Source organism: Lycorma delicatula, chromosome 1, assembly GCF_047948215.1.
Source record: "Lycorma delicatula isolate Av1 chromosome 1, ASM4794821v1, whole genome shotgun sequence".
Classification (NCBI taxonomy): domain Eukaryota; kingdom Metazoa; phylum Arthropoda; class Insecta; order Hemiptera; family Fulgoridae; genus Lycorma; species Lycorma delicatula.
In genome coordinates, this window is record NC_134455.1 from 331,528,940 (window position 1) to 331,541,979 (window position 13,040).

The 13,040-nt window shown below is 30.0% G+C and overlaps 1 protein-coding gene across 2 annotated transcripts in view; it reads right to left on the reverse strand.

Annotated features, from left to right (window-relative positions):
- Nucleotides 1-6,088: 6,088 nt before the first annotated feature.
- eEF5 (eukaryotic translation elongation factor 5) overlaps nt 6,089-13,040 on the reverse strand; it is a 43,552-nt gene continuing 36,600 nt past the window's right edge. For both annotated transcript variants that reach the window (XM_075382133.1, XM_075382134.1), the window contains exon 5: nt 6,089-7,157. In XM_075382133.1, the coding sequence (XP_075238248.1) occupies nt 7,086-7,157 (72 nt within the window). In that variant the 3' untranslated portion in view covers nt 6,089-7,085. The remainder of the gene's footprint in view (nt 7,158-13,040) is intronic.

Genomic DNA, 13,040 nt, shown 5'->3' on the forward strand with positions numbered 1-13,040 from the left:
ATGGACAATATGTATTGCATTATGTATGTTGATGGTGCAAAGGCGATAACAGGCAGGAAAAGTGGATTTCTGAAAAAATTAAAAGATTGTCTTATACCAAGGGCAGAATGAACACACCTGCTTCCTTCACAGACATGCTCTTGCTATAAGAATAAGCTGGAAAATCTCAAAACAAATTCTTTGTAAAGCTGTAAAAATGGTTATTTTATATAAAGTCTACCATTACAAAATAGGTTGTTTGCTAAACTATGCTATGAAATGGGCAAAAAGAAAAAAAGTTCTTCCATACAGAAGTCAGATGGTTATCATGGGAGAAAGTGTAACCCACTGGAATTGCAAGATGAATTAATAATATTTTTTCAGGATAAACAAACAGCATTATCAGTGTTTTTACACAGTAATATATGTTGCTGTTAGCTTGCTTAATTGATGTATTATCATGTTTTAACAGGTTGAATATGAATTAACAAGGTTATGATAAAAACATTTTATTGACAAAGTTCACACTCTCATTAAGAAGCTTGATATCGATTATTCGCTTTCAAAACAAAACTTTTGATACAATTCCAATCACTTCTGATTATATCGAGAAAAATTTGAATGAAGACTATATTTATTCACGATAAAATACATTTGTGCGAGTTAAAAATTCAGTTGGTGGAGTATTTCCCAGAAGATAGATTTCTCAAAGAGATGGGTACTGAATCCATTGTTGCAGCTGCTAAGTTATCAATTGAGATCCATGACCAGCTCATCAAAATGTCTGCCAATAAAACATTACAACTTTAATTCACGCCTAAAAGTTAAGATATGTTTTGGTTTTCTCATCTAAGTGAATATGGAAATTTAGTGACAGAAGCATTGAAAATATTAATCCCTTTATTACAAAGTTTTCTGTTTATGGTCTTGCTACAAACTAAATATAGGAATCATCTTTTATCACTTGAAAACAATTTGCTTTTGTTTTTTTTAACATAGATCTCTGTATGGAAAAAAATTTAATTGAAAAACAAGCACAACCCATCTCATTAATTTATTTTGTTTACATGTGTGCTAACAAATGTAAGTAAAGTGATTTTTTTCTCATAAAATGATTTCACTATTTTTTGTAGTTTTAGACTAATTTCACGACCCCTTTCATATCACCATGATCCACAAGTTGGGAAAAACTGCTCTAAAATAATGCAAATAGAATCCAGTATATGATCAGACAAGGTGTCCTTGACTGAGCCCATCCAATGCAAATATCTTAAAATTAAATAGGCAAGAACGTTCAGTAGCTTAATAATAATCATCAGTATAAAAAGAATTCATTCTTGTTGCAATAGTCAGAAAACATTTGTACTTTCTGCAAAATAAGGTAAGCAAAAATATGGTTACTTATAGAAAATGACATCACTTTTTTTTAAAGTAACATAATTATTAACTTTTTTATCAATCTACAACTAATGACTTTTATGTGCTTTGTATAACTAATATTAAATTGTTTAATATAATTTTTACATTAAAAATCTATCACCACTGCCAACTCAAAAAAAGTCTAATCAATAATGAGCAAGTGTAGTGTTGCAACAATGAACTTTCAACAGACATTAAAGAAATTGTTACAGGTTGCCTGATGCATTATAGTGTACAAAAATGCCATAACTAGTAATACATTTTTTACTAGGCCATCAGTTTTTATTAAAAAAGCATTATATAATTCAGTTTCATTCTGAATTATGCTTGCTTAATTTTTAACCTTAACTCACGTATAAGTGGGAGGAAATTATTCACAAAAAAATACGATGTATATAAATAATAACTTAGTGTAAAGGTTATAGTTTGACAGAATAAACTGAACTCAAAATTGGCAGTTAAAAACAAAAAACATAATTCTTTTTAATTAAACTTAAATATTTGTCACTTTTTCATCATTTAATCTGTTTACTTGTGACTGGAAATGAGCAGGATGTTTTGTTTTCAATATATTGATCCAATGTAAAAATTGCTCTCTTATGAAAATGTTCAAGAGAAATATATAAAGCAGTTAAAAATCACAAGGTGAGCTTCTATGAAAAGAAATGGATCCATAAATATACACAAATGTAAAATTAATTTCTTCTTAAATCCACATCCACAAACAAGGAAAAACCTCCAGTAATAAAGATGTATGAACTAAAAAAAAATCTGAAAGGTAATACAGTATTATAAATCTATTGCTCTTACATAATCATAGGCTGAATTTTTGTAACTTAAAATAATTGAATTATTTTTCAAAATAAATATGACCGGAAGTTAGATTTCCCCTCAAAGCCCATTCATTATTCCCCCTTCAACTAAAAATATTCCGATGCGCAAGGCCAAGAATTAAATGTCCTAGAGTTTGAACCCTCCTTACCTAAAATGTCCATGTTCCCATTAAAATCTATAAAAAAATTGTGTTGTTAATTATCCTTCTTCAAAATACATTTTAACTCCAAGCTTCCACCTGGAAAGGGCAGAAAATTGTGACATTTAATCATTCATACCTCCTAAGCAAAAATCATGATATATCCAAAGTTCAGGCCACCACCAAACTCTTCATCCAACCCCCTCTATGTATTTTAGATGCCATAAAGATTTAAGTGAACTGGTTCTCTTGCCTTCACAGAGCTAAACATACAGTTGACATTTTGGCATACAAAGTTTATCAAATTAGTTTCACTTTGTTCACCACGGGAACTTGGCTAGATGGTTCACAAAAAAGCAGATGTATATAAATTACTCCTTCTAGATTCTATTGAGAAACTATGCATGTACTTTCTTTATTTCATACAGGTGTAAACCCACTATTATAACAAAAAAAAAAATACTGCGATCTTCAAAATCTTATCCTGTTTTACCTTCTAATAAAATAACAAAACTTTGGTGTTAACAATATTTTGTCTCCCTAACCCTTTCAATTAACAATAATTGAAAATTTATATTAAAAGGGTTTATTTTTTAATGCAAGTTATATTCAACTTTCAGGAGTTTAATACCCAATGCTAAATTGAAAAAGTTTTCTACAAGTAGAGAGCAAGCTCATCTTGACAGAATTTGGTTCCTTTTGCATCTTAACACTGGCTCCTCTCAATTATCAAAAATAGAAATATTTGAGCCTACTTTTTCAACTCATTTTACCTTTATTGCACTGTAGATGTCAGAGATCATACCTCTAGCCTGCCTTAATCAAATATTTAAATATTCAAAATGTTTTACTCTCAAAAAATTAATTTTTTATACTTAAACCCTCTTGCTTACCTTAAAAAATAAAAACTGAAGTATAGCTTAATTCATCAAAATTATTCTTGTTTGAAGGAGAAATATGGAAAAAATTATATCAAAAGTTCAAAATTCCTTGCCACTTCTGAATTCAAATTGCGTTACTTTGTACAAAAAAAGGCAGTTTTTGTCCAGAATGATCTAGATTACACTGCTATGAAAAACTCCTATGAGATCAGGCATCTCTTGTCACCATCAGCCTTTATTTAATTAAAATTACATCTTTTCCATCCTTCCGATTAGGGAAAAACAATCTTTAATTAGTCATTCCTAGAAACTATTTATTTTTTGAGCAGGTAAAAATTTCAATCATTTATAGGCTTGCCCATATAAACCTCATGATGATTAAAATAAGATTAATAATTATTGATAACTACTAACAAGGGCTATTCGGAAAGTAACAGATTTGAATAACCTTGTCAAACTCTGCCACTTGTGAATTAAGTATTTATTTTTCAACTCATCATTTTCAAGAAAACGTGATACGTCACAGAGAGGCAAATCAGAGCTGTATGGATGTTAAATTATTAACTACTATTTGGCACTGGTGCATTCTGTATTCATCCATATCCGCTATCGATCCCATATCAAAATTGTTCTTTTTTTTGTTATAGTCACAGATCTGTGGAAAGAAATTTTTGGAATTTTCCAATTGATTTTAGTTTTGATACACAATGAAGTCCATTACATTGAATGAAACTATAACATCATGATGATCCACTTTGAAACTGTGAACCTTATGTTCACAGGATGTTTTAACCATAAGTGTCTTAAATTTTTATTGGAATCTCAGTGCCATATTGTCGATTTTCTTGAACCCATTTCAACACTTCACTTTTTATTTCCACTCACTTGGCATGTTTCACTTACTTCCCACACAGTTTGTTCAAAATGTCCTTCTGACCACGCCATGTTCTAGTCATTTTTTCTGTTGGTGGTAGTCCAAATATTTCAGCATTCCTAATCCCACTCTCTTCTGCATATTTCCAACCGGCAATTTACAGTTTTCGGTATATGAACGTCGCCTGTACTAATTTCAAAGTTTAAATAATGATAAACAGATAAAACACTCGTAAACTCAACTCTATAAATGATTATTTCGGTGAGATTGCTTCAGCGGGATTCCGCTACTAACAGCCCATATTTTGTGAAAGTCACACATGTGATCTTGCAAATCAAAACAGCATGCAGGACTTTCATATTTTAAAAAAAAACACAATTTGTATCTTCATTATTTTTTATACACCAGAAAATACAGTATATAAGTTATTTATTTATTAGGTACTTCAGACCAATCTCCAACTACAACTAATCTACTTATTTATTATAAAGAAAAATTTATACCCCGTGAGAAATTCCGTGACTGATGAATTTGAATCCAGAACCTTCTGAATAAATTACAGAAGAACGAAGCTGGCAAATGAAGAGTTACATGAATATTTTCTTGAAAATTAATTCCAAATTTATAATAACTTAACATAATACGAGTATAGTGTTAAGCAAAACAGATAAAAATATGTTCTTGAACCAATCTGCCATTAGTTTTGTCCAAGATTCAAGATACTGATAACTCAATTTATGTTTACATTACCATTCAATCTATTAGAATACTTTCTTAATTTTGTCTTAATCTCTTTATAAAAATCACACCTCTGATAAGTAACAAAGAAAAAATAATCATAGGAAAGAAATTGTTAAATGTGCTATTAACATACCAAGTAGAAATACTAGCACATCATGGTCTCAATAGTAGGCGATTATAACCTCATAAAATATAAGTAACATTGTGAAATAATAAGTCTGTCCAGATTCAGGTATGTGATTTCATTTGGAATTTAAAGATTACTTTACAAATTCAGAAACTTGTGATCAATTAGCTGATCTCTCTGATTAAAAATCATTTTTACAATTCCATGACAGAAAAACAGTATAACAATGTTATCGAGCTAATGTTTTCAACTACAGGCAGAAGGAAAAAATTATATAAACACACACTTAAAATAATATGTATATATGTTCCAAAACATAAAAACTGTCAACTAAGTGTTTTCTTGTAAAAGTTGATTAAGAAATTTAAAAAATGGAAACTAAAGAGAATTAATTGTGAAAATGCACTTTTATTATTAACAATAATGATATACATTTTGATTATGAACAGAGAATCTTAAAGATGTGTCCATAAGATCTAGTTATTGAATTTGTACATTAAAGCTGAAAGTGAATTGATTAACATTTAAAATCATATTCTGTAGATAGCAAAAATGAGAAATTTTATGGATACAATAGCGACAGTCACCTTCTGTGAGGTAAATAGACATATGCAATTTGTCAGCTAATAGAAGGATATTTCATCTATATTTTGACAGGAAAAATCCAGTGGGCCGTGATTAAGGTCCTACACGATCCAGAATAAGCCCACAAACAGGATCTCTTATATCCTGGTAGTTCCACAATAACAGGAATACCACAGGAAACAAATCCTAGGAATTGAAGGCATAAAGTATGGATAAAATTCCAACAGCTGAAATCGCATTCAACAAATCGGCCCTTATCAATCAAGTCACACATTGTTGAGTGGTTTCACCGTACATTGCTGTTGGCACTTATCAATATCTGACAATCGCAATACTCAATGGTACATTATAATTTAAAGCTCCCCTGCATCAGTTTTTAACTTAAAATGCAGATAATTGTTGTAGACTGCATTCAACCATGTAAGTTTGCCGTATGGCTACAGCTAAAAAAAGGACAGAGGAATAAGGTTTCAACACTAACATATGTATAAATAACATACTCTATCGACTTCACATACGAGACGGATTTTTATTTTAACCCAATTTTTTCAGTAGCTGTTTATAACAAAATTTACCAAACAAAAATAATGTTTAATTGTGAGTAAATTATTACATAATTGAACTTGTCATTTATTTTTAATTATCGGTCATAGCAAGAATTATAAATTTGCACATACATACGTCATAACAGATAAATATGTAACATAATATCGTTTAAAACAAGCTGTAATATTACTTTATTATAATTAAAATATAACATTCCACTGAGCTCAGGCCCTAAGACACTTATCTCACTGCTGCTGGCATAATATGAAACGTTTTTCAGAAATACATCATATATATATATATAATATCCTACATTACAAAGCTCAGCCCCCTTCACCAGACAACACCATACCATAACAATATTAAAAATAACCAAAACATAACTTATAACCTCATTCAATAAAAAAAAATAAATAAAAGAAATAAAATTAAAAAAATAACGCAAGTAAAATAAAAGAACTACTGTATAATACAGAGTAAAATACACACACAGATTTAATAACAGAAAAAATTAATTACTATGGCGGGTCAGTAAAGCTTAGATTATTAAGGGAGTGAGAAGTGTTAGAGCCATGAGACTGATGAACACAGCTATATCGCTTTAACATATTGTTCGACTCTCCCTGTGCACGCTCCAAGTGTGTACGATATAAAGAGCGAGACAGCGGGACATTATGTATATAGAAAGTGAGATTAAATATATTTATAAATATATATATATATATATATATATATATATATAGACAGTGGTCAACAATATCTCCAAACGCCTTTCATTAGAAAACTAAATTTATTACATCCATGAAATTAAATTGCATTAAGTATTGAAATTCCCCTGCTCCCTCCCTCCCCCCAAATTAATAATGTTCTTCAAGAGTTTTCACCCTTGCGTTGCACTTAGCAAAACAGCCATTTAATAATCCTCAGTCCACAGCAGCCACTGAATCGCACAGTCAGCCATTATTTGTCCAAAGCAGTGTTGGTTTTGATGGCAATCACACATTCTTCACCACAAGACTTCAAAACAGTGCACTGAAAAAAAATTTCATTATAATTTTTTTATCTTTAATTAATTAAATTAAATAAAGTAATTACAAGCTAATCATCAATCACAACCATTATAACATGAAAATGTTTGTAGAATGTGAGAAATTCCTGGCCGGGTTCTCAAACAGAATCTTGTTTGCAGTTTTTATTAAAAGTTCCAATTAGTTGTATTTAGAGCATTTTTCAAGTCTGTTATGATGGCAGTTGTTATAGCTAGACGGGAAGGATATTTTACACAGCATTAATAAAAAAATTCCCTTTCGGCACACCAGAAGGTAGAGGTAGATTTCACCAGTGCTAAGTAGGGGATAAAAAAGATTTCAACTTAAAGTTCAGAAAAACTTCAAATTTACTCAATACAACAATCGTTCCATGTGAAAAAAATTCACATGTTTAGCATATGACAAGCCCCATCTTACAATTCAAGCAAAATTTTGGTCATCCCTTACCATAAGGGTTGGTCATATCAAAAATTGTTTCAGACAAAAGTTTTAAGTAATGTTTAGAGGACTAACAACAGCTTTAAACAGATTCGATACTGTGTCTATTATGATTTTTGGTATTTGGCTATCTGTATTTTTATGATTTTTGTGAGGGAGGTATGATTTTTTTTTATTTATTCGTAACCCCATTTTTTCCATTCCCTGAGACAATGGTTGGTGATATCAAAATCCTTTACTTAAATATATTTTTAGGCCCTTATCCAAAGAATAGTAGGAACTTTAAACAAATTTAATATTTTACTTAATAAGAAAGATACAGCGATATTTTTTTTGCAAAAGCCCCCATTTCCATCCCTATGGTCCGATTTTTCCCATTAACAAACTCAACCAATATTTTGGGTCGATATATTTTATGTATCAATTTGAAAGTGATTGGTGCAAAATTACGGCAGTAATCATGTCCTCAAGAAAGTGAAATATATATATATATAAACTTTTGAACTAACTATGGTTTTGGGGTCTTTTCTTTCTTTTTCCTGTTTAGCCTCCGGTAACTACCGCTCAGATAATACTTCAGAGGATGAATGAGGTTCTCAGTTCGACCATTTCTGAGATGTGTGGTTAATTGAAACCCAACCACCAAAGAACACCGGTATCCACGATCTAGTATTCAAGTATTCAACTGGCTTTACTAGGACTTGAATGCTGGAACTCTCGACTTCCAAATCAGCTGATTTGGGAAGACGCATTCACCACTACACCAACCCGGTGGTTTATGGTTTTGGGGGTCTAGGAGATCAGAAGTTAAATCATGGTACCCATTACAATAGCTAGCCATCTTATGAAATCTATCTAATAATGGTTATTCTAGTATTCATTTTAATTTAAACAAATAAGATAAAAAAGAATGTTCTACATAAAATATATCCTGACATTTTCCTGGTAAACTGCAATTTAGGACATGATTAAGGTAAATTGATTTTTGAAGTTGTCTGCAGTATGTCTTTGTCTATTCACCATAGCCTATTTTTGAAAAGGAAAAAGAACTTATCTTTTAGAAATAGCACAACATTTCTGGAAGCCATCTTTCAATTACTTCTTTTCTCTTCGCATAATTAATGGATGGCTTCCATGACTACTGTTTTATCTTTAAAAAAAATTGTGGATTACAAAATCTTACACTATTACAATTCTTTGGATGTAGATCCCTGAACTAAGACACTAAGCAAAATCCCAGTAGAAATATCAAATTATCCACCTTTAGCAGGTAAAACTAGGTAAGGCTAGGGACAATGAATGCTATTTTTAAATATAAATGTTAAAGTGACATTCCTTTTCACCTCAAAGGAAAGACAATGAGACTATAAAAGAAAACTACTCCAAACAGGATCAGTTATTAGTGAGAAAAAGTAAACTTGATTCAAAATAATCTGCTGTGGACTTACAGAATTAGCAGCTAGTTGAACAGATTTACAAATGTCAGACACAGACTTCTTGCAGCTGAACAGAAAGCTTGTCGATCTGCTAAAAAGCAACTTTTAACAACAGCAATGTGCAAAAACAAAGGTTCTTGTGGGCCAAAACAAATGTTTTACTGGATCACTTAACTTAAATGCCTAACTAGAAAAATGTTATGTTTTCAGACGAATTACATTTTAATGTTTAGGGACAAAGAGTTCCATACATTACAAAAGCATCAGATGAAAATAAGACTCTGGCTCATATCCAACAATCGGTTAAACAACCCCAGAAAAAATATTTTGGGATGACTGACAATGTTATTATTGTTCTCTACGCTGACCTAACCCAATTGAAACCATCAAATATTCATTGAAGGTAGCCACTAATTCTCAGCTTCCTTTTAAGTATAGCACTAAATGTTGATTACGAATTTGACAACAGATTAGGAAAAAATTTGAATCCTAATACAAAAACATTTCCAATCATTTACAAAAATAAATTGAATTAAAAAAAATAATAAGACAAAAAATGTAGATCTACATCATCAACAAAATTACACTGCTTATTTATTCATTTTCAAAGTCAACTTCCAAAAATGCAGAAGTGATTACAATGGAAGATGAAGAAATCCCGGCTGTTCCTTTAGATGCTTTAAATTGAATCAAATTAAAACAATTAGGTCATAATTTTGATAATAATAATATTGTTGACTTGCTTTATGAAGTTCAAAGTGTGTTAGAAAAGGAAGTGATTAAACAAAAGACAAAATCAAGCATTAAAGCTAACAAACAAAAAGTATTGAATACTGCATTTGGTATTTCCAATATTTTTCAAAGCACATTAAAATAAAAAATTAATTACCCTGTCGTTTACAGTATTTACTTACATATTCAACACTTATTTCAGTTTAACAAAATTTATTACGAGTTCTGAGAACCTGTTTCATCTTTTTATTAATGTTTATTTCTTCCCCATTATGTCTTACTATTAACAGTGTTATTACAGTAATACATATGTTGTTACTACATTTGTGTAATATTAATGAAATAAATTTCTTCTGTACTTCCCATGTTTTACTTTTATTAAAAACATTAATTTCCATACACCTTTAATGAGAATTATTATGATAAACTCACTTAGAATAACCAGAAATGGGGCTAAATTTGCTATCATTATTCAGAATTATTTTACTTTTCTTAATTCCTTTAAAGGCAAAATTTCAAAAAATCAAGTTGAGATCTTCATTTGTTCAGAGAAATTTAAAAAAATTGTAAATTTATTTGTTACTACATTTTAATCCTTTAAATTCATAATTTCAAAAAACCCTTCCACAGTGTACACTTACCTCAAAAGAAGAAAATAAAAATGTATGAACAAATTTTCATCAATTTAACTTCAGCAGCTTTTTGCTAAGCAAAACTGATTACAGGTAAAAAAAAAAAAAAATGGCACTAGATAAAAGTAGATAGTGAATTGGATTTTTTCTTCATCATCCTCAGATTTTTAGTTGACTTTTTAAAATACAGAGATACAAATTAAACAATTTATCTAAAGTATTTCAGTAAATTTTCATTTCTATTTCTATATACTGAAATTGAAGTATCCTTATTTAATAAATTCCATTTTTTAAGATGTGAACCTAGGAGTTCGACATGTTCTTTCGACAAACACAAGTCATGAATTAGGTTGCTCAGTTCTGTTCGTGATGAGGTGAGGATCAGTATTGGATTCTTCTGGAATATAATTAATATCTATTCAAGTTGAGGATTCATCGGTTGAGCCTTCTGGGGAATCAGAAGTTTCTTTCCAAGAAGTTTGAGTGATCAGAATCGGTAAATCAGCACCATGAATTACTGGTCTCAAAGCTGAACGAACATTTGGTATGCAATACTACTGCTTTTATTGTTTGAATTGAAACCAGTAACATTTGTTAAACAAAAATAGCAGTCATCATAATGGTTAGTAGGCTCTCGTGCCAAATCATAGGTACGCCAAAAGACAAATGTTCTTTTTTTCCTTTTAACCACTGGATTAGTTTAATGTAGCACTTGATGCATGTTACATGTGTAGCCCAGGATTTTTCTTAAGTCTCCCAAGGGACAGTCAAAATAATGTTTGTAAGCAGTTTTCAGCAGATTCGATATTGGTTTTTGTTGACTTTACATGGTGAATTCTCTGCAAATATAACAAAAAATATTTGGGGAATTTTTATTCATTGTAAAATTCAAAATGTTTATGTATGTAAATGAAAGTAAAACCGAAATAATTAAGTACTTCTGTAAATACTTAATTATAAAAATAATTAACTTTTATTTTATAAATACTTATTTAATCACTTAAAGTACTTTATAAAATTGTTTCACCATAAGGTGCAATAAAACAGTGAAACACACATACACAACTTAACAAATCTTGATGTAGAATACATCAAGTTTTTCTGTCATAAAAATCTTTTACTAAATTTATGGTATCACTTATGAAACAATCTTTATAATATATGTACAATAAAACCACTACCACAACTAAAGAACACAGCAAGTCATATCAAGAGCTGAACTCATACTGAAGAAAATTTCATCACATTGAATTCACATTACTTGACTCATTGACATGTCTGGCTTGACATGAAATGACACCATTTAACTGTTATGTATCAAATATAGGTCTACAGCATGAATAAGAAAACATAGACATAATAACTTATTTGTTCCACAAATTATGGAATAAATAAATTTAAGGGGTTGTAACTTAAGAATGTTATGCGATGGATTATTTTGGAATACATGTTCAGATTCAGCACAAATAATACTATATAGAATATCTACTTCCTTTTCATCAGTTCCAAACTTTATGTTGATCAGTGTTATAAATCACTCATAACATGTTCTTATATATATATATATATATATATGCATACACACACACAAATGTTCCAACATATTAGGCAATTGACTTATATGTATCAAATGAAACAAAAATAATAGGAGGCTCGGCTCCTAAGTGAATTGGGAATAAAAAATAATTTTTAAAATTACATAAATTCAGATACCAACTTAAAAATTAAAATGTGTTTTAATCTAATCATTACCTATGATGCAGCAATTCTGTATGCTAGTTTAAATTTGTACATTCAATACTGCATAAGGAACAGTAAAGAATGTTTTAGTCTATAAAACACACAAACAAAAAAGTTATTAAAGGGTATACTGGAGCATCACCAGATAACACATACTCTTTCTCAACTAAAAACAACATAGAGGGTCATGCCACAGCAACTAGTTTAAACTGATGGCCTTTGCCATGACAACAGAATGTAATTTTGCAATGGCTCAATTCATTGCCACAATTTTCAACCGACTTTCAGTGTATTAAATGATTAAGTGATTTATCAATCGGTCATATTATGACACAATTTAATTATATGGGATATTCTTGAATATCGTTTGAATATTCACTTTTAATGAATATTCACAATTTCCTTTTTATTATTACAATAAAAAGTTGTTCCCAAAAAATATTTAAATTGAGCTAAATTTAGTAAATATTAAAATTGCATAGTCTGATAAAATAGTGTGATTAATTCATAGTTGATAAAACATTGTTTCTTCAACAGGTACTGAAGCAAAGAAAACTCAGCTCCAGGCATAAGTGAAGAATATTAATTTATGAGCACTTTCAGCACTGGAAAACAATAAGTCAGTCAGAGACTCTAGGCTCAATGGGTTTAAATCCTTGTAAGGCACACATTTTATCATCTAACAAAGTACAGTCTATTACAATACAATTTAACAGATGGGACTGCTGTAATTGTTAATCACCATTCAAAAATTTGCAGCTTTGCAATAAAAATATATTCATTATTAAACATCTGCAGCGTGGTTTTAAGGAAATTTATTTTCTATAATACAGCAGAAATGCATTTAAATATACTGATGTGAAATTGTGAATAATTATGTATCCATTT